Source organism: Epinephelus lanceolatus, chromosome 1 (genome assembly GCF_041903045.1).
Source record: "Epinephelus lanceolatus isolate andai-2023 chromosome 1, ASM4190304v1, whole genome shotgun sequence".
Classification (NCBI taxonomy): domain Eukaryota; kingdom Metazoa; phylum Chordata; class Actinopteri; order Perciformes; family Serranidae; genus Epinephelus; species Epinephelus lanceolatus.
This window is the reverse complement of record NC_135734.1, coordinates 10,758,667-10,779,402: the sequence shown is the minus strand read 5'-3', so window position 1 is coordinate 10,779,402 and position 20,736 is coordinate 10,758,667. Positions and strand designations below refer to the sequence as shown.

Below are 20,736 nucleotides of genomic sequence, written 5' to 3'. Positions count from 1 at the left end.
AATTACACACAGGTCCAAAAGACACACACATGCACAAACAGGACCTATACATGCACAAAGTGGAGAGATGTCAGAGTGAGGGTCTGCCCTTGGTCAGGTTGGGTTGGTGGGTTGGTTTGGTGCCTTGCTCAAGGGCACCTTGGCAGTGCCCAGGAAGTGAACTGGCACCTCTCCAGCCACCAGTCCATGCTCCATATTTGGTCCAGACGGGGACTCAAACAGGCGACCCTCCGGTTCCCAACCCAAGGCCCTATGGACTGAGCTACTGCCGCCCCAAAACTTGATGATATACTTGATGATGATGATGATGTACTTGATGATATACCAAAGTTGAGTTTTTTACACTCCAGCGTTTGGATTTGTGAGAGAGTTGTTCATATTACCGATGTTTTTTGGACTGCTTTAGACCATGGGAATAACATATATGAATTTTGAAAATAGGCATAGTTCCCCTTTAAGTCTGTCTTATTGCTTTTGCTAATTTGCTGTTCCCTGTGCTCTTGACATGAACTCAGGAACTGAAACTGGATTTAAATAACTACATTTGCTAGACTCCTAAGGCACATAACTGGGGGACTCTTGTTATCTTTTTCCTCAAACATTAAAATATTATATTTCTTCAAGCCATTGGTGAAACACATACAGTGGTTAAGTTCAGTTCAGGTCCAGTTTCAAAACACATTATCATATTAATTATCAAACCAAACTAAATATAAATACAGATGCTAATGTCAAGACAAATCTTTGGTGTTGTGATGCAGCAGTTAGCGTTGTGTATGTTGTGTATCTTACCTTACTGCATAATTCCATACATTTGTGAGAGTGCATTTCATCCATTTGCATTACTCTGGTATATTTCATTCCCCATACACAGTATGTAAATAAGACTCGGTGCATTGCATTGATTTATTTAGAAACGTGTTGACTGTACAGCCATGTTCTGTTTCCAGTTTGAATGATATATTTAGATCATTACACCACACTGAACGTAATGCTGCTAAAACATGTGACCCAACAGACCATACATCATATTACAAACTAAGATATCCTCTCAAACACACACACACACACACACCACCACTCATTTTCTTGTAATAGTAAACATGACTATTTATATATGGCACATAATCAGCTGTAGTATGTCATTATTTTTAAACGCTAGCACTTTTGGTTTGGATCCACTTGGACAGTGTAGCATCTAATGTGGACGTGTTGCGTACAAACAAACATCCTGTCCTAATATTATTCTGAAAGTGCATTTTAACATTCGCTTTTTAACATTGAAAGTCCACATTTCCTCTGTTGTGCTGTATCTAATACTGTCAGTGGCATTTGGCCAAGAACTCGCGACTCTTTTCATTCACACAGGCTCACATTTCAAGTTATTTGCTAGTAAAACATTCACATGATTTTAAAGGAGTGGTCTATGAATCTACTACTCAAAGTAGTAAAGCTTTCCAAAGTCCAAAGTTTACTTTTAGTGTTAACCATGTTTGTGAGGAAAAATAAAGAAGGTTGATTCTTTCGTTAAATGCTTGATTAACACAAATATGCCTTAATTTAACTTTTAGCCCACACTTGAGATGAAGAGCTCATACTTTCATAATTCTTGATTTAAAAAAGATTTTGTGCAGTTTTTTTCCCACTGTAGCTTTCCAACATTGTCATACATTTCATTACCGTACATAACTGGGATGTGGAAAGTTTAAGACGGCAATAAGGCAAACCTACTCTACAGCATCACTGACCAGCACTGTATGCTTCTCTACATAGGCTCATTATCTATACCATCTTTAGAGGATCATTATGTTCATAAGACCATTCCAGGAAGAGTTGTGTGTTGGATACACTGCAAACACAGAGCCAATAGTTCAGTCTGGGCGATGCTGGTGTGACACATAATCCACAGCAGGATGGTCCTTGGTGTTTGCCAGTTAAAAGTTGGAGTCCATTTCTCCATTAGTTATTTGTGCGGCTTGACGTGTCGGATCACTTTATCCTCAAACGCCTTCCTCATGGTCTTTTCTATCTGCTTGAGGAAGACCTGAGGAACCCGGCCACACAGGGTGTTGACTGTGTCCAGGAACTTGGTCTGGATGGGGTAGAACAGCGACTGGAACATGTTGTCCTCAAAGGGAAACTGCGGGAACAGAGTCATTGTCCTGTGTCAGTTCTGATCTAAAAGCTGTTTCAGTTTGATCATTTTTTAATGGAACATATCACACACTAAACGATATTTACAAATTCCATCAGTAGGGGTGGGGTGGTGGCGTTCTGTATTAATCATAAATTATGGCCCAGCTCGTCTTTAAGAGGCTTATCTCAGTAGAGCAGCGGGGGAACTGACTCTGCTGCCGGAGAAAACAAATTCTAAATTTAAAAACTGACCCAGATTGTTTAGTGCAAGCGAGAGAGAATCTGTATCAGAGAGAAAACACTCAACGCTGCTGTTTTTGCTGAGCTGAAGTCATTAAAGGAACAGTCCAACATTTTTAGCAATATGTTGCTTTACATTAACCAGAGTCAGATGAAAAGATGAGACAGGTCAATAGCTGTTTGGTTGTAAAGGGGTGTATTTTTTCACAGGGCTAGGTGAGCACTCTCCCCATGCTTCCACTTCCTATGCTAAGCTAGGCTAAACATGTCAGACTATATTAGGAGGAACAGTTGAAATTTGTATTGAGCTTTTTAACCTGACTGGTTAAATGGAAAACAAGAGTACATGATACAGAATATATTTGTTCTCCTATATTTAAGTATATTTACATTGCCCATGAGTTCGAAAGGCTGAGTAGGAATATTAGCTGTTAGTTTTAAAGGTATACTTCATCCGCAAAATGACGGTTTATATATTTATATATTACCCCCCACGTGTTACCTTGAATTTATGAAAAACACAAAGTTTTCCCACTATGCCTCCATGGTGAACTGAGAATCCCAAAAAGGCAAACATTCTTGATAAATTGAAGTAATCAGGGTCCGCATCTAACAACAGCAAAACTATATCAAAACATCTGTTTACAAACTCTTGCACAACTCGTGCAGTATAATCCAAGTCTCTTTGATCCAGTCGAATGCTCAGTGCTCACCAAACACATGCAATTTCAGAACCAGAATCACAAACGGATTTATTGTAGGTTTTCACTTATAAGGATTTTGGTTTGGTTCTTTGGTGCATACATTACACATACAATAAAAAACACATTAGGAGGAATAAAATGCTGCAAAGTACTGCAACACACAAGAAAATAAATATAGACTACAAAAATTACAATTGAAAAAATGTCTCTACAACATTTCATTTAAAACACGTAAGTACAAACGGTCTCATGCACGGACAAGTAGCCCAAGCATGCTATGGGCATACTACTCTTGTGTGGAAGTGTTTTATATTGTAACATTCTAGTAAAAGTACATGTGTTTGAGAAGTACTGAGCATACTAGAATAGAATAGTTGATGTCATGACATCAGCTAATGGGGATCCTAGAAATAAACAAATAAACAAATACGACTGGATAATGGAGACTTGGATTATACTGCACAAATTGTGTGAGAGTTTGTAGACAGATGTGGTGATGTCATTTTACTGTGCAATGAGAATGTGCCCCATTTTTGGATTGTCCGGTCACTGTGGAGGCATGCAAGAAAGACTACGTTTTCTTCACAAATTCACGGTGTCGCATGGTGATTAACTGATAAACAATGTTAAACTCAGTCCATTGTAGCCATATAATACTCACAATTAGATCATACACATTTAAAGGCCTTCATTAAGTTGGACTCAAGTAATAATAACATTACACAGTATATTATGATACTATTAATTATATTACTCCTCCATTATCCATCATCCTTCATTTCCATGAGATATTTTGATATGCCATAGCAGGTAAAGCACAAGTGTAACTATTAACATTACCAATAGATAATACCAGTTTATCATAATACTTACACCTCAGCTTTTTATGATGCTCAATTTTTGCAGTCATATTTTCATTAATACACATGAATGAAACATTTCTGTTGTTTCCCATCTAATTAGGTGTTAATGACCAACTGGATAACGGGTTCATCATTCATCATTTTATATAACACACCCACATATATATATATATATATATATATATATATATATATATATATATATACATAAAATTGATTACTAACGATATTAACTATGCTAAAACGAATGAAATAGGTCATTAACCATACATTATTGAGTTACCTGCACTGTGAGCACAGTGTAAACAGAGGGTGCTGTGCATCAATATCATATTGTGTCTTTAAAACTTGAATATCCTGCAGGGACACTTACATCATGTATTGCATCATAGACTACTTTGAACGCTGGCTGCTTGTCATCATGATATACTCCACGGTTGCCATGGAGGATGGACACGCCCTCATCTTCAGCCCCTTTGCAGTTACTCCCGTACATGCAGTGATCTGGCCTGTAGTTCCACTGGCAGGGGAAGATGTAAAGACACTCTGCGAGAAAACAACAAACAAGAACACATCATTGCTATGAATTACAACCAAACACTGTATCTGATGTCAGTACGATGCTAGGAAACAGTTAAGATGGTAACTCGTGAAGGTTTCAAAAGCAGGTTTGTCACTGGCAGATTGCTAGTTTTATTTTTCAGGATGCATAAAAAATCTGTGAGGAGAACTATGGTATAGAACACACATATCTGCCCTTTTTTAGAGTTAATAGGGGTTTATGCTCAACTAGAAATACAGCCCTGCGACTGTATGGCTCCACAAACCAGTCAAGTTGCAGTGTACGTTCATGTCTGCCCAGACTCACACTTTAATACACAGTGAAGACTTTGAAGGCATTAAGAGTTTGTTTTTGGAAAAACATGGATGCTTCACAAACATTTCTGACCCAGCAGCACAGAAGTTCTATGCCATCACCACAGATCCTGACGGACACCCAAGATTAGTGTCACCAATTCAGTATCTGACCAAATGTCTCCCCTTCTGTTCCTGAGATATGACGTTGAGTAATGACCAGAAAGGTGTTTTTGCAGAACATTATGTCACAGTGAAGTTGACCTTTGGGATATAAAATTTCATCACTTCATCATTTTATCATATCAGACATTTGTGTGAAATGAAATGAAATAATTAGCATATGACTTCTTGTGTGATAGCCAAAAACATGTTTTGTGACATTAGACCAATCTTTGACCATCAAAATCTAATCACTTCATCCTTGAGTCCACGCATTAGTCCCAAATTTGAAGAAATTCCCTAAAGGCATTCCAGAGCTATCACAAATGGAACGGATGGACAGACAACCTGAAAAACATAATACCTCCAGTCACGGCTGTCCCTGGCGTGGAGGCATAAAAATATTCAGATATGGGGCATCAGTGGCTTAGTGGATAGAGCAGGTGCCCCATGTACAAGGCTGTTGCTGCAGCAGCCCAGGTTCGACTTCAGCCAGTGGCCCTTAGTTGCATGTCATTCCCCCTCCCTCCCTCCCTCTCTCTCTCTCTCTCTCTCTCTCTCTCTCTCTCTCTCTCTCTCTCTCTCTCCCCCCTTCATGCTTAGCTATCCTGTCAATTAAAGGCAAAAAAGCCCCAAAAATATCTTAAAAAAAAAATCAGATATAGGCCTAGTAGTTGGTAATATCTGGAGTGATCAAATATCCACATGTAGATGTGACCGCCACCTCCACTGGACCACAGTAAATTGTTTTCATGACTTGAGGACTTTGGAAACAACTACAAATTGTGTGTTTTTGAGAAACAATCTAAAAATGGAGCCTGAAACAGTGGAAACTGTCGGCACCAAACAGCCATAATGCATGTATCAATATCAATACAGTGAAACAGGGTAGAACCTAGGTATGCACAATATGAGGAAAATATGAGATATGCAACATTGTTGAATATTGTGATATTACTTGCGATAAATACAGATATCACAGTGTACTCAGTTGTATGCTGCTTTCAGTGTACTGCTAAAATAACAGTAATTGCTTGTTGAATAAAAAAACAAAAATTATTTCCCAACATTTTTTTATTGAACGGAAAAAAATCAATGATAGTTACATTCAAAAGTTTTCTACTGATACTCTCTTTCAACTATCTCAAAAAATCTTTGGCAATGTGTTTATCGCATAAGTTGATATCGTGATCACGGCTAAAAGATTATATCTTCTGCAGCCCCATCGTTCTAATGAAGGTATTCCGGTCTTTGTATTCAAAGGTTGATGTGTTTTTGTCTTTCTCTAGCTTCACCTGCCCAACTGGCCACATACACTAATAACGCAGAATAATATGCTGATCAGACTGGTGGGTTTTTAAATATGCAGTACACTGCACCTAATAGCTCAAAATGTGATAAGCCAAAAGTCGTTTTTTTCATAGCTATGAATGTGTATGTCAACTCATCTCTCTGAATGTCATGTAACATGCAGCTGTGACTGTGATAAATTTGCCCCACAGCTCAGCTCTGCTCCACAGGGCATGTGTCCCACACATTATGAATGTGGAGGAATGTGTGCATGCTGCATGTATGCACATCAAATATAAAAAGAAGAAATGGTGGGAAAGATTTAATCATAGGATACACAGATATTGATATCTTTGTACATTTGAATCCATTATAATGATACATTGTATACAGTGCCAGGCTAAAAAAAAAGCCAAAATAATATACAAATATACAAAGGTTTTTTTTTTAATTTTACTGAAAAATCACATGAATTCATTGGATTCTCAATCAAGTTCTGACCTGAGGAGTGATCACAGTCTTAAGAAGCCTCTCCTGATTGCAGAACAAGCACAAAGAAGTCAGAACAATGTTCATAACTTGAATATATCTCTGGGGATTGCAGAGAGCTCAAAGCTGTACCATGTAAAACAAACACTGGCTGTGTTTTCAAGCAAACACCAGCGATGCCAGCTCTACCGTAGTTCTGCTGTAGCTCTGAACATTTAATGCCCACATCTGGCTGCTGCAGCTGGAGCTCAGTCTGCTGTTGCCTACAGCCACAGCCTCATGTGTTTACTGATGCAGATTCATAATGCAGACTGCTTTATCAACAGTGAAATAAGACACAATTTATACGAACATGTTGATTGTGTCAAACTGAAGTGTGTTGACTAATAATTCAAAATGCATTTACATACACTGGTTATGCCTTTTGTGAGCCTTCTACAGAGCAGTTCAAAGCCTCTTTTTGTGGGTACCCAATGTGTTTTAATAATATGTTTATGATCATTGTAGACAACATGAGTGCACCCCAAAACAGGACTGTACCTGGGTTGTAGTGGAAGATAATGTTGAGCAGGTCCTGGTCTCCCCAGGTGATGTGGTTCTTGTACTTCTGATAGAGTGGATGTAGAAGATCCTCCCAGGACAGGCCACTGGGGATCATACTGTTCTGAAATACCAATAACAGCAACATTCACTTGCAAACAGCTCAAGAGCAATCTTTTTTACCAAAAACACATCATCAAAGGAGAAGCACATTTACATTCCCTCTTCCATTTGCAATCCAGCAGGAAGCATTAAGAACTGGAGAGCTACTAAATTGAGTTCTGAGGGCAGAAGTCTGTGCTTCTAGCGTGGTAATCAGAAAGCTTCAATTGCAGCCCACTCAGAGCACTGCGACTTGAGCTCAGAGAAAAGAATCTTGAGAATGCAAAAGAGAAATCACAGCTCACTTTAGCTTTTTACTGATCAGAGTGTGAGGAAATATGACTACGTTTTGACCTTACTTTAAACATTGTGCTGCGGATCCTTGTGAGATTCATCAGCATGACGCCAGAGTTGACCCCTGTGACTCCGTAGAAAGGGTGGCGTGCAAAGCGGCTGTACCAGCCAATCTTTGGAACCTCGTGCTCTGGGGCCATCGCTGCCAGTTGAGTGCTGTTAAAGGACTTCAGGAGACTCCAGATATCATCCATAGGCCGCAGGAACAGCACATCAGTGTCTACGTAGAGTAAGGAGTCCACGTCTTTCAGGATGACCTGGGAGGACACAGTTACATTAAATGTAATTATATATTATTTATTAATGACAATATTCTTCCATGTTATCCAGGGGTCCTCAATGTTTTTCATGCCGAGGAGAATTCAAAGAGAGATGGAGTTTTTTTAAGAATAAGCTGATTTATCTTTGCTAATAATATGTTCGTATGTTACATTTTAATGAATTAAAAAAAAAACTTCAATTAAAATTAAAATTAAGAAGAAGATTAAGAATTAGAACTGGTATTATTACACCATATCAGTAATACACAAAAATGTAGTTAAATAAATAAACCTGCTGTTCAAACATGGTCTCACATACTTCTTGCTATGGCTGACCTGAATGCTTTGAAGCTTCAACCATTGACATGATAATTGACAGCTAAATCAGTATCTAAACCTTTGTTTTTTTGTTTTGTTTTTTCACCAGTAAACTGGTGGAGGATATTGAAAGGAGGTGGCAAGTGTCAGACACGAATGAGGCCAGTATCCTCAGTGTGGCGCAGTCATCGACCCCTGCTTCAAGCAATTAAATTGGCTGTATGATGAGGAAAAGGAACAGGTGAGACAAATTGTAGACCGCTATCCGCAGCTGGCAACATTAGAGAGGCACTTGTGTTCCATCAAGTGATGCAGCCCGACCCGTAGCATTCGACTTATTGATAACTTACAGAAACACTGCGTGCAATAGTCTACCCTCCACCTTACTTTCACCTTCTCTTGGCCCCTCTCTGTTACTCTCTTTTTCTCACAAACATGCAACGATGCTAAGTCCGACCAAAGTCGGGTCTTGTTTAGGTGATGGATTAGTGTAAATGTATATGATTGTTTTTATTTTTTTTTTTTTGAGGAGTTTTTCCTTATCCGCTGTGAGGGTCCTAAGAACAGAGGGATGTCATATGCTGTGAAGTCCTGTGAGGCAAATTGTGATTTGTGACATTGGGCTTTATAAATAAAACTGAATTGAAAATTGATTGAATACTATCCCCCTGGATCCTCTCGTGTCCCGTCGCAACGTTAGCAGCCCCAGAAATGGTATTTGGGACAGCCCTATTTCTTACATGGAAAAATGCATAATTTTCTCACAGTGTCATACGACACTGTCACTACCGTATGATTTTCACTTCCTCTTTTGCACAAACAGTTTCAAGCTCCTCTAATTATGTATAACAACAACAGTAAAGCAGTTCTTGGCAACGTAAATCTGAGGTCTCAGGCAGCCTCTATCAATGCTTCTTAAAGGGACATTGTGTAGCATTTTCAGTTGTTTATTGGCAAAAATCAATGTCTGCATTCATAAATATGTCATCATTGGTGTACTATTACCTCCACCAATAATCTGACTTATTCTTGTAAAAGGAGAATTTCGGATTTGTTTGTACATTGGGCGGGTAAGTCGTTTGGGGGGTTCCATAACATTTCGCCATCTTGAAAATACATCCGCGAGTCAGGGACATACAGCACTACCAGGGAATAGCCCTGCCTTCGGCGTTTTCGTTGCGAGCCAGGCCAGTGCTGTGTGACTGAAAAGCCGAAGGAGAGGAGCAAGAAGCGCTTTGCTACTACCCCGGCAAATTTGAAGCCTGCACTACTGCAGCATAACAAAATCCCACTCTAAGCATAATGCAGGATCATGCATAATGCAGCATCACGGGAGACGGAATCCTCGTCGCCAGGAAAGCGCAAAAGGGAATCAAAAAGGCAACGTGACTGGCGAATTCAAAAAACGAGCGTCAACATTGGGGTTGCCTTTCCCAGGTGGAGAGAGCTGCTGAAGGAGAAAGGTAATGCAATCACAGGCCAGCGCCGCTAGCCACTGTCAGTGGTGCAGTGATGCGAGGGTGTGGTGAGGTGTGTGAGGTTGAGCCACTTGTCAGTTGTCAAAAGACAAGATGTGATTGGTTTGTTTCGATTTGCACCCGCCCCAACAGTCCTATGTTGTAAACACAGCCAGCATGGTGAGGAGGGGGTTTGTCAACTCGCGTCACGTGTGTCTGTGTAGGAGCCTGAATGAATACTCCATGAAGTATCGGATGACATGGTTTCATCAATGTTATCATAGCTTTTTGGTACACAGCGGCTACAGTTGTTGCAATACGCGTTTGAAACAGTGATGCACTATCCATTTGAATGCAATATATGATTTTAACGTTAGATGGGAGAAATTCCTACACACTGTGGCTTTAATTATCTATAAAAGAAAGAAGATCACACAAGTAAAAGCAAAATCTGCATTTAAGACATAAGACAGCTTGCTCTCACAGATGGCCACTCATATATTAATAAAACATAACTCTAAAGTATGTTTTATGCAGTTCAGATCAGATCAGTTAAACGTCTTTAGTGGGAAAAAAGTGGCATTCAACATCAAACACCCTGCAGGCTCAGTATTTTAACAAAACCAGACAATTCTAGCAGCTCTGTGAGGGTGTAGTTAGGCAGAGAGGTGCTTTGGAGGGCTGTACCGAATAATTCAAAGCTTTATTCATGACTTTGACTTTCAAATTCGAAATCAATATTCGAATGCCGTGCAGTTTTTTCTGCATGTCTATTCATTTTGTTTAAACCCAGTATTTTTGCACAGTTGCAGATAAGGATTAGACATCACTAATGTATTGGTATTGCAGATTTCAGAGATGGCTGCGTAGGATTTGTTCTGACTCGTGTGACCCAAACATTGCGAATAAATCCAGAATGTTGTAAAGTCAAAGTCACAATTTATTGAAAGAAGAATGATGTGATCGTTTCTCAAGTTCACGTTTTTATGTGACAAAATATTCTGCTTCAATTCACATTTGTTGGCATTTAGCCTATGAGAACAACACTTCCACTGTAGTCAAAAAAAGGTTTCCTCTCCCATTTGCTGTGCATAAAGAGAGGCACATACCTGTATTATAAGGGCCCTCAAGCAGCAATCTGACTGCACTATAAATTACATTTATTCACTTAAGAGTCACTTAATTTAAAAAATATATATATCTAATTAAATTTGATTGAATTTGAATTACTATTCAAATTGAGGATTTTGTTTGAGGATTCTTTCATTATTGATATTACTTCAGGGGGATGATGTCATAAAATATGACAACTGACATTCAAAGCTTCAAACTGAAACCTCAACAGAAGCCCTAGTGCTTTGAGCTCAATGCTAACACGCTGATGTCTGGCAAAATAAACCAAAGTATCAGACACATTAAAATGTTGGCCCAGTGATATAAACTAAGGCAATAAATAGTAATATTCTTTATTCTAGGGATGGGAAATTATTACAAAAACAAATGCAAGTTGTCTAAAAATAGTTCCTCTTCACATTTTTCCATTTGTAAAATCAATGTTACCTATTGTTGTATTGGTATTGGCCACAACTGATTATCATTTCGCTGTGAATTCCATTTCTAATATGAAGAAAACAAAATTATATTTCAAAATCAAAGGTTCAGTCCAGATCTGATCAACTAAATGTTTGAGTGTGTTAAACGTGTGATTTACGGGACTTTAATTATAGTTTAATGTTAAAAAATTTCCCCAGATCCAGGATTTCAGTAAGAGTCAACAACCTAGGATTTAAGTCCACAACTGGTGCTAGTAATATGAATGGTGTGTTAAAAAAAGCACACACACATACAAAGTCAGTAGCAAAACAGCGGTGATCTGTGGAAGAGCATCTTAGATTTCACATATCATAAAACACTGAAGTTGTGTGCTACAAAGGGAGAAGAAAATGCAGACTTTCATTGTCTGCTAACAACAATATCTTGAGTTAAAGATGAGATAATTACTTCCTGTATCCACTGATGAATTGTGCTGTCAACGCACGGTAGATAAATTACACAGCCAGTTTGGCTGAGATAAGATTTCACCTTCAGCCAGACTTCAGAGCTGAGAAACACTGAGAGTTTAACTATATTTCAGGCAGCCAAAGTGACTTCCAGTATACGGCATATGGACAAAGTACATTATGTATTACTTTACTGTTTCAGACATGCTCTCTCAGAGTGTACCAGTCACAATATGATATTTAGAATATACAACACAGGCAGACAAAGATTCATTTTCGAGGGTCCCTTTGCCCCTCAGAACAGAGTTACAAGGGTTAGTGGTTGAAATCTTCTCCTGTAAAATGAAACAAATCCTCAAGACCCTGATACTTCATCAGGAGTCATCAATGGCATTTATGTAAACAGACACGACTATGGTTTTAACAGTGTTATCATAATGACATTTGCCATTTATCTGATGGAAATAGAAAAGCATAGACCCTTGCCATTTGTTTACAACTTAAGTTTCATGCTACCAATCACCAGGCCACTAGCAGTGCTCTGTAAGCTAACGTTAGCAACCCGTGCTCCTGTCCTGCCAGTCTGCACTGGCACTGATACTGGAGGAGCTTAATCTTCCGTTAGCTAGCTAGTTAGTTAACTAGTTAGCTACCCAGAAATATGCAAACGACTAGCTTTTTTTTTTGTTACCACTGTTAGAAAGAAAAAGACCACAACACATGGTAACAACATTAAACTGTTGATGGTTATCATATTTTTAAATCTTTGATAATAAAGAAAGTACATTTGTGGGGTTCTTTCGTTGCTCATGCAGTCATTATGCCAATGACTTTTCACAGCACTCAGTTTGGAGTGTACCTCTGAAAAACATCTATTTGGAGGGCCATATCGCAGGTTTCCCAACTCTCATGCATCTCACATGCACCTTCCATCTCACGGTCTCACTCTGCCCAAACAATTCTCACACCAGCGACGAACGCTGGAAAAAGGGCTGGCAGCTGAGTATTTCAAATTAATCTCAAACAGAGAGGAGAGGAGAGGGGGCAGACTCCGCCTGACCGGCGTACCAGTTGAGTGAAATGGAGTGCAGCCAAATGCTTCTGTGGTAAACTACTCTCTGATTGATGCACAATCCATATTTGCGCTTTGATTGGGCAGCTCTAGTCTCACAGTCACCGACTACGCTGTCGTGTTGTGATCTGAAACAATCGCACAGACCAGATGTGTGCTGCTGGGCAGTGCTGCTGTGTGTTAACTATGTTCAGCAAACCAACCAACAAGAAGCAAAAAACCTTGCACAGTTTCTTCCAAACAAAGTGTGTAAGTTGAGTAATGCTGTTGCATGTAGATAATGTTAGCTAAATGATGACTAATTAATAGATGCCAATATATCAAGTTAAGCTAGTTAACAAGAATACTAATGTTATTGTTACCTATACTGAATCGCTTGCTAGCTAGTTTCATGCTAGGAAAAAACCCACTCCTCCTTAATAAGAACTTGCACTTACTATTGCTTTGCACATATTTTTTTAATCTTTATTGCCACAATAGAAAGAGCAGGGTCAGGGAGGAGACAGTGGACCAGAGGCCAGCAAGGATGATCATGCAGGGTCTTCACAGGTGAGGAGAGATTATAACTGGCTGAGAGAAAATATCTATAGCATAAAAGTGACTTTGAGGTTAATTTCCACAGCTTTGTCACTACTACTATTCCTAATTTCAAAATTTTGCTTTCCACATACTTTTTAATCTTTATTGCTACAATAGAAAGAGCAGGGTCAGGGAGGAGACAGTGGACCAGAGACCAGCAAAGATGATCATGCAGGGTCTTCACAGGTGAGGAGAGATTATAACTGGCTGAGAAAAAATATCTATAGCATAAAAGTGAGTTTGCGATTAATTTCCACAGCTATGTCAAAAGGCATTTGGAGAGCTTTGTAAATGTCAAAAATGAAATGAAATGGCCTAGGTCCACGCACTCTTAGACTTGCATAGTCTAGAAATATATCATGAAATGCTTTTTAGACTACAATAATACACAAAATATATTATTATTCCCAAAATAATATTTTAGTTAGATCTTAATCAAAATATATTCAACCATTTTAACCATGAATTTTGCTTTAAATCCAAAATGGGTCTTGTGTCTTTAAAGTAATAGGCTATATGCCATAGAGGCATAGGCAAGTCCTAGTTTCTGGTTTTAACTAGTTCAGTCACTACCCCTAAACCTACCAGAATGCAGGAAATGACATCTACCACATCCAAAATTTTCTGGGGGAGGACCCACAGACCCCCACTATACCACCATTGTCTCTCTCCGCATGGTATTTGTATGTAAGGTTTTAGGCCCTATCCATCTCCAGCAAGTGCCCCAAGAATCCGTTAGGATGTGGGGGATCAGGATCGCATCTACCAAATCAGCTGACAAACAAAAATTGTATGTGTTGGCTTAAACAACTAAATTGTGGTCGGCCCCGCTGAATCTCACTCCAAGGTTTTATGAAAAGTTGGCAACCCTGCATATCGCCCTAACACTTCACCCCACCCCTCTATCCCAACAGGAGTCAGGACACGATACCACTTGGCGTAAACGTGCAAAACGGAGGGGTAAGGACAAAGTGTTAGGGGCAAGGGGTGTATTGGGATTTTGCACAGTAAAGACAGAACAGCTTAGAGCCACCAGGTGGAGTTGAAACCATGTCACCATGCTGAAGTGTGTTCGACCGTGCACCGTGCTTGCTCTGTTGGATTAAGTTGCTGACAGCAGCGCAAGAGCGGGTGCTGGTGTGCGTGACAAAACGGCAATCGATACCAACAAGGCCAAACAGAGCAGTAGCCCACTGTTTCAATAGCCTCATTTTAGGTGTGTATATCCACAGCCATGTAATAATAGCCACTATGGGCTGAGCAAGAGAACACAGATTTCTCTGTCAATATAAATGGAGTTTGGGAAATAGTGCACACACTGAATGTCCACAGTATAAACATCTAAGTTACCTCTTATAGCTTGTGTCCGTCATGAGCTTCAATGACTAAATCATGAATATATGTATTGTGTGCTGTTGCTAAGGCACTGCCAAAACTGTAATGGTTTGTAAGGCAGGGGATAAATTAACCTGCTGTCTCAATAGCTTCCTCTTAGTTTGAAGTGGTGTGGTGATGTCAGCATTACTACACAGGAGTGGAAACGTATGGAAAAATGCACATATAATGACGGTGAGTAGTAGACTGACTCAGTGTGGAAAAACTGAGACATATTGTTGAAAGTGCACTTATTTTTTTGAAGACATCCAAGGTTTCCGTAACCTGTCTTATAAAGAAATGAATGCTTTCAGAATGAATGTCTTCACACTTAAAGAAAGGGAAACATTTGAAGGTGTTGTTATTTATAGGTTATTATGCAATGGTTTTATCAGTCTGGCCCACTTGAGATCAAACTAGGCTGTATGTGGTCCATGAACTAAAATGAGTTTGACACCCCTGACCTATAGACACATTATGAAACTTAACCTATAGTGTCCCACTGAGTTTTACAAACCTGAAAGTTTTGGAAATGCATAATTGAAAAGGTGAAACAGCTTCTAATACCAAGTCAGACATATTCATTTTTACGTGCAGTGGGACAGACAACAATGGATTATGTAGCCCCAGTATGGATTTTCATTCAAGTATATCGGTAATGACTTTTAAATGTCAGTATCATTAAATAATGAAAAAGCCCCACCCATAGAAGGACAGAGAGAAGCAAAGAAAAGCAGAGAGAGAGAATGAGACCAGCCCCAGCCCCAGCCCCCCTAAAATATGGCGATTGAGTGTTTGGTTGAACTGCCCCACTATTTAGGGGTAAAAAATAAATGCTGAAAATGTTCCATGATTTTTAACAAATAAAACACAACCTGAATGTTACCAGGAAATATGGCTGTCACTTCTTATTCAAAATTTGTTGAAAAAATATACCAATTTTTAAAATGCAAGACCTGTTCACATTCACAGTTTACAGTCTACACGTGCAACAGACCTACTGAAGTAGTTTGCCTTGTGGTCCAGCAGAGGGTGTCACTCTCATCTCGACCTCCTGTATGCCCTATTGCCCTGTCAGGACACTAAGTGAATAGATAACAATGGAGGAGGACACCAGCGAGCAAAGCTGTGCCGATCAGATAGTCACAACACAGCAGCATCTGAGAAGCAGTGTGTGTGGAAGCATTTTGGGTTCTACACTGTATTATATAATATTGATATCGATAGCCAAGTTTCCAGCAGTGCTGTAAATAAGCTTTAGGTGCCTTCCCCCTGAGAGAACCTGAGCAGCGCTGGAATTTAGTTCCAGGCAACATCCCCATAGCAGGGAAGGAACAGTGGAAACAAAAGCAGAGCCAATGACAATGACTAGAGCACCTTAAGTTACGTTTCCTTACATTTTCATAGCAGAGAAGGCCTGCAGAAGATGCCACATTGTTTTTCACTGAGGAATCCACAATGTACAGTATGTGCAGGTTAAGGAGGCCATGCTGTGGAAATTTTCCCACCAGGTAAATAAGCTTGTGTTACCGATCACACCAGACATTTTACAAAGAAGATATTTGTCGATGATGCTTAATATCTGTAGAACGCTTACTTTGATATTTTATGTTCAAGCTTTTCCATAATTTTACTGCAGGCCCATTTTGGCTGCCTCACTCTTGTGGTGCCCTTAAAGATTGTGTGTGTGTGTGTGTGTGTGTGTAGATTAGAGGTGTTGTTTCAAGATGCTTCATTGCACAAAGTTTACAGCCTGCCTTATTAACGTTATCAGGTTCCTATTAGCATGGGTTTAAATCCAAAATATTGCCAAACAGGCACTTTTGCTTTTTGCTTTGACATCAAATCCTCAACCATTGTCCTGTTTAGCCAACTTTCCTTACTCTTGTCACGTTATACGTGAAATCTGACTCTTGCTGCTTTGTGCTGTGACTCTGCTGCTGCTAATTATTAGTAACATGCTTTGTATTTTACAAATTACACGTTTCTTGTTTGATAAACATGGCAGTGATATGTGAAAATGAATTAAATGGGTTTTATTTCTATACTAGAATTACCATCTTGTGGTTGTATGTATCTGCCAACCAGTCCAGGTGTAGTTTACAGTTTACATCCATGTCTGTCCAGACTCATATGTAGCCACGACAGTAGACTAAGGGTGCATTCACACCAGGATAGTCCAGGGGACTCGGTTCAACTGGGCGGGGAATACCAAAAAATTTCACACCTTCATTTGGTTTGGTTCACTTTCACACTGCACCTTTTAAAGCGGACCAAACTGCCTGAACAAGGTCACACAGTTACAACAGCTGCTCGCCTGGGGGGGGCGGTATTGCCCGAAACGACCACTGACCAAGCATGAGGAAGAAGAAAACCCGTCTCATCGATTGGCCAGGATCGAAAAACTGGAATCCATCCCCTTCAGCCGGCTTGGTCACCACAAAAACACCAAAATGCATTGAGCTGTACATCACTTCCTCTCTTAGGTTCACTTCCTCTCTTTGGTTCGCTGGATAGTCCGTTTGCTTTTCCCACTGTAAGTGAACCACACCAGGGTTCACTTGAACCTGAACCGAGACACCCAGTTTTCAAGCAGACCAGGGATTGCTCGTTTGGTCCGCACCAGAGTTTGAATGAGCGTTCACACCACTCCAAACGAACTGAACTATCCATGGAAGTGGACCAGGGTTCGTTTAAAGTGGACCAAATAGCGCCAGTGTGAATGCGTCCTAAGCTTCAAATACGGATGTTGCTGCAAAGAATCTACAGATTCGAAAACATGGATGCTTCACACACACACCTTCAACCCAGCAGCACAGAAGAGCTATACAATCAGTTTCAAGGTGGACACCCAAGATTAGTGTCATCAATTCAGTATCTGACCAAATACCTTCCCTTGTGTTCCTGAGGTGCTGAATAATGGCCAGAAAACTGTTTCTGCAGATCATTATGATGTCACAGTGATGCTGACCTTTGAACTTTTGAATATATAATGCCATCACTTCATCATTTTATGTTATCAGACATGTGTGTGAAATTTTAGCATAATTAGTGTTTGAATTCTTGTGTTATGGCCAAAAACATGTTTTGTGAGGTCGTGGTGACCTTGACCTTTGACCACCAAAATCATCGTTAAGTCCAAGTAGACGTTTGTGCCAAATTTGAAGAAATTCCTACAAGGCGTCGCTGAGATATTGTGTTGCATTAAAAAAAAAAGTGTGGCAAATAATGTAATGGATGTGTAACTGGTGTTTGCTCAAACACAGTACAATACAGGTAACACCGACTACCTAGGGCTGAGCAATATGAAGAAAATCAAATACTATTATTTTTTGGACCAAATACCTTGATACTGAAATTGTGACAAATTTGTAGGGTTGACTTTTAGTGCATTCACAAAATATTTAGACAATGAGATTTTTGATAAATAATCATCAGTGATGTGGATATAATGACTAAGTGGGTAGAAGGAAATAATAGAAAAGCTGGAACAGTCTGATAAGTTCAGAAAATTACACCACTTTACTGTAATGTAGCCTTTAAAAACCCAAAAAGACTAAACTTAAAACATTACATTGAAAATCACAACATCTAGTCTCATATCAAGATATTGACATAATATTGATATATTGCCAACCCTACGACTACCACAACAAGCCTCATACGGGTCTGACCCAAGTCTCAACTTGACTCAACCCACCTCCAAGCCAGGCTGAGAGCTTGGTGTTAAAGGCATGTAACAGACCAGTTTTAATATAAGGTGGATCTGTATTTTTGCAGAATTAACTACCAAAACAACTGTGGAAGCATGTGATGGTACTGAATCAGGACTGACCAATCCAGCCCTCACATAATTCAGATTAATATAGAGGCAGAGTGACTACAAGGTTCTCAAGGGGCATTCCTAAGTGAATAGTGAATGATCATTAATTGCCTTGCAGCGAGAGAAATTGCATATGGATCTGTCTGACCTGCAATATGTTCATTACATGCTAAGATGGCTATTATTTCAATGAACACCAGCAGAAAAAGAAAATCAATAGCCGAGAACAGCCTTCACTTGATGGAATCACTGGATTGGGTCTCTGGGGACTGCTTATTTGTTAAGTAAATGCTGCAGAAAAAGTGTGAAATCATCAATAATTGCACAAGTAATTGGTTGTAACCATGGAGTGGGATGAAGTAAAGAGGTAGGAAAATGCTGTTTAAGTAGAAATGAAATGGATTAATGGCATTTTTTCTTAACACTGGTTAATGACATTATGCACGGTGAGGATATGAGGTAAGTGCTGCAGCCTTACAGGGAGGAAGAGTCTCTGAGCAGCACAGGGCTTGAAGAGCTTCTTCCATTCGTCAGCGTTCCCCACGGAGAAGGTGATGGGGTAGATACTGTACAGGAACTTGGCTGAGATGGAGCGGGGCCACTGGCTCAGCTGGAAAAAAAGCAACACATCACATTTTACACAGAGGAAGTGTCTAATGAACCCCTAAAAAGGTTGAGTGAAAAAAGTGTGTGAGAAAGAGCCATTATAAACAGTCATTATTCTTAAAGCTAATCTCATCTTTTCACAGATTTATCAACAGACATTTAAAACAATGAAGTCATGTCTCGTGGTGCTGTGTGGTTTCTGCATGAAACACATGCAGCCGCCAGCTGTCGTTTGATTAAAAAGCTACAGTCTAAACAAGTGAAGGCGCCCTCTTAAACTCCACAGTGTATCAGTGAAGCTTGTGTTATCCAACCTGTTAGGCGCTGAGCCCCTCCATAATCAACAGTTTAACAGTTTGGCCCTGAAAAGAGTCAGAGCGCTGCGAGCAATTGGCAGCGGTTGTGCTGACGCGGACGAGAAATCGGAGATCGTGGACTCCCCCTCTAACTCCCTCAGCACACATACACCATGTCTCTGTACATTGTGTGACATAAGCTCCTTGCTGTACGTACAGACTGTACACGTGTGCTCTTTTATCTATGCCTCGATTACCACAACTCCCTGTCTTCCACAAGGGGATTTTCAACACATGGCAATGATTCACCTTACATATGACGACAGGCTCACAGGTTTAGGTCTTGGATTTAAAGTGTTTATGTGCTGATTTAAAGTGTTTATGTGCTGTTTAAAGCTGCAGTTGGTAACTTTTTATATAAATAACTTATCGTCATATTTGCTGAAACTGTCACTTTATCCTGACAGTAGTACATGAGAAAGATAATCTGTGAAAAAAAAAAATCATGTTTCTCCTCCTCTTCCTCATACTGCTTCTAATGGCATTTTCAAGAATCCACTGTGGCTGAACAAAAACAACCAATCAGAGCAAAGGATTGTCTCGTGTAGCTGTCAATCATGTCAATCACTGCTCCAGAACTGCAGTCAAACTGTCAAACTAGGCAGCACTGATCAAATATGAATCGAGATTCTCTTACTGCATTGCCCGTTTCAGCTGTAAAATGACAAACCAAGCACTGTCCACCAGCTGGAGCAAACATTCTCATTTTACAGCTAAACAGTACACTGAAATATGTTTCGGAAAACATTTGAGGTAAGAAATAGGCAATGTAGTATCAGAATCTTCACTCATATTTGATCAGCGCTGCCTAGCTTGACTGCATTTCACAAGCAGTGATTGACATCAACAGCTTAGAGACTCCTTGGCTCTGATTGGTTGTTTTCCAATTGCCTTAGAAGATTCTAGCATACGGGATCAGAAGCACTACTAGGAGGAGGATTCATTTTTTCACAGATTATCAGTCTCATGTATGTGGGGATTCAGTGACAGTTTCAGTATTTTCATAAAAGTTGCAGCTTTAAGATCTGTTAATAGGAATTATGTTAATAGACTGTTAGTTACAATATCAGTGGAACTAATCAAGATCATGCCAGGCACCTCTGCAGAGGTGACTTTGAAGTGATACATTGTACTGGAGAAAAAGGAGGGTGTCTTG

The 20,736-nt window shown here is 39.7% G+C and overlaps 1 protein-coding gene across 1 annotated transcript in view; it reads right to left on the bottom strand.

Moving 5' to 3' along the window:
* Window positions 1–894: 894 nt before the first annotated feature.
* The window catches only part of gxylt2 (glucoside xylosyltransferase 2), a 35,748-nt gene continuing 15,906 nt past the window's right edge, over window positions 895–20,736 (bottom strand). Inside the window, exons 3-7 of the mRNA XM_033625943.2 lie at window positions 19,097–19,228; window positions 7,741–7,992; window positions 7,280–7,403; window positions 4,317–4,489; window positions 895–2,140 (exon numbers count right to left, since the gene is read on the bottom strand). Of these exons, the coding sequence (XP_033481834.1) occupies window positions 1,964–2,140; window positions 4,317–4,489; window positions 7,280–7,403; window positions 7,741–7,992; window positions 19,097–19,228 (858 nt within the window). The 3' untranslated portion in view covers window positions 895–1,963. The remainder of the gene's footprint in view (window positions 2,141–4,316; window positions 4,490–7,279; window positions 7,404–7,740; window positions 7,993–19,096; window positions 19,229–20,736) is intronic.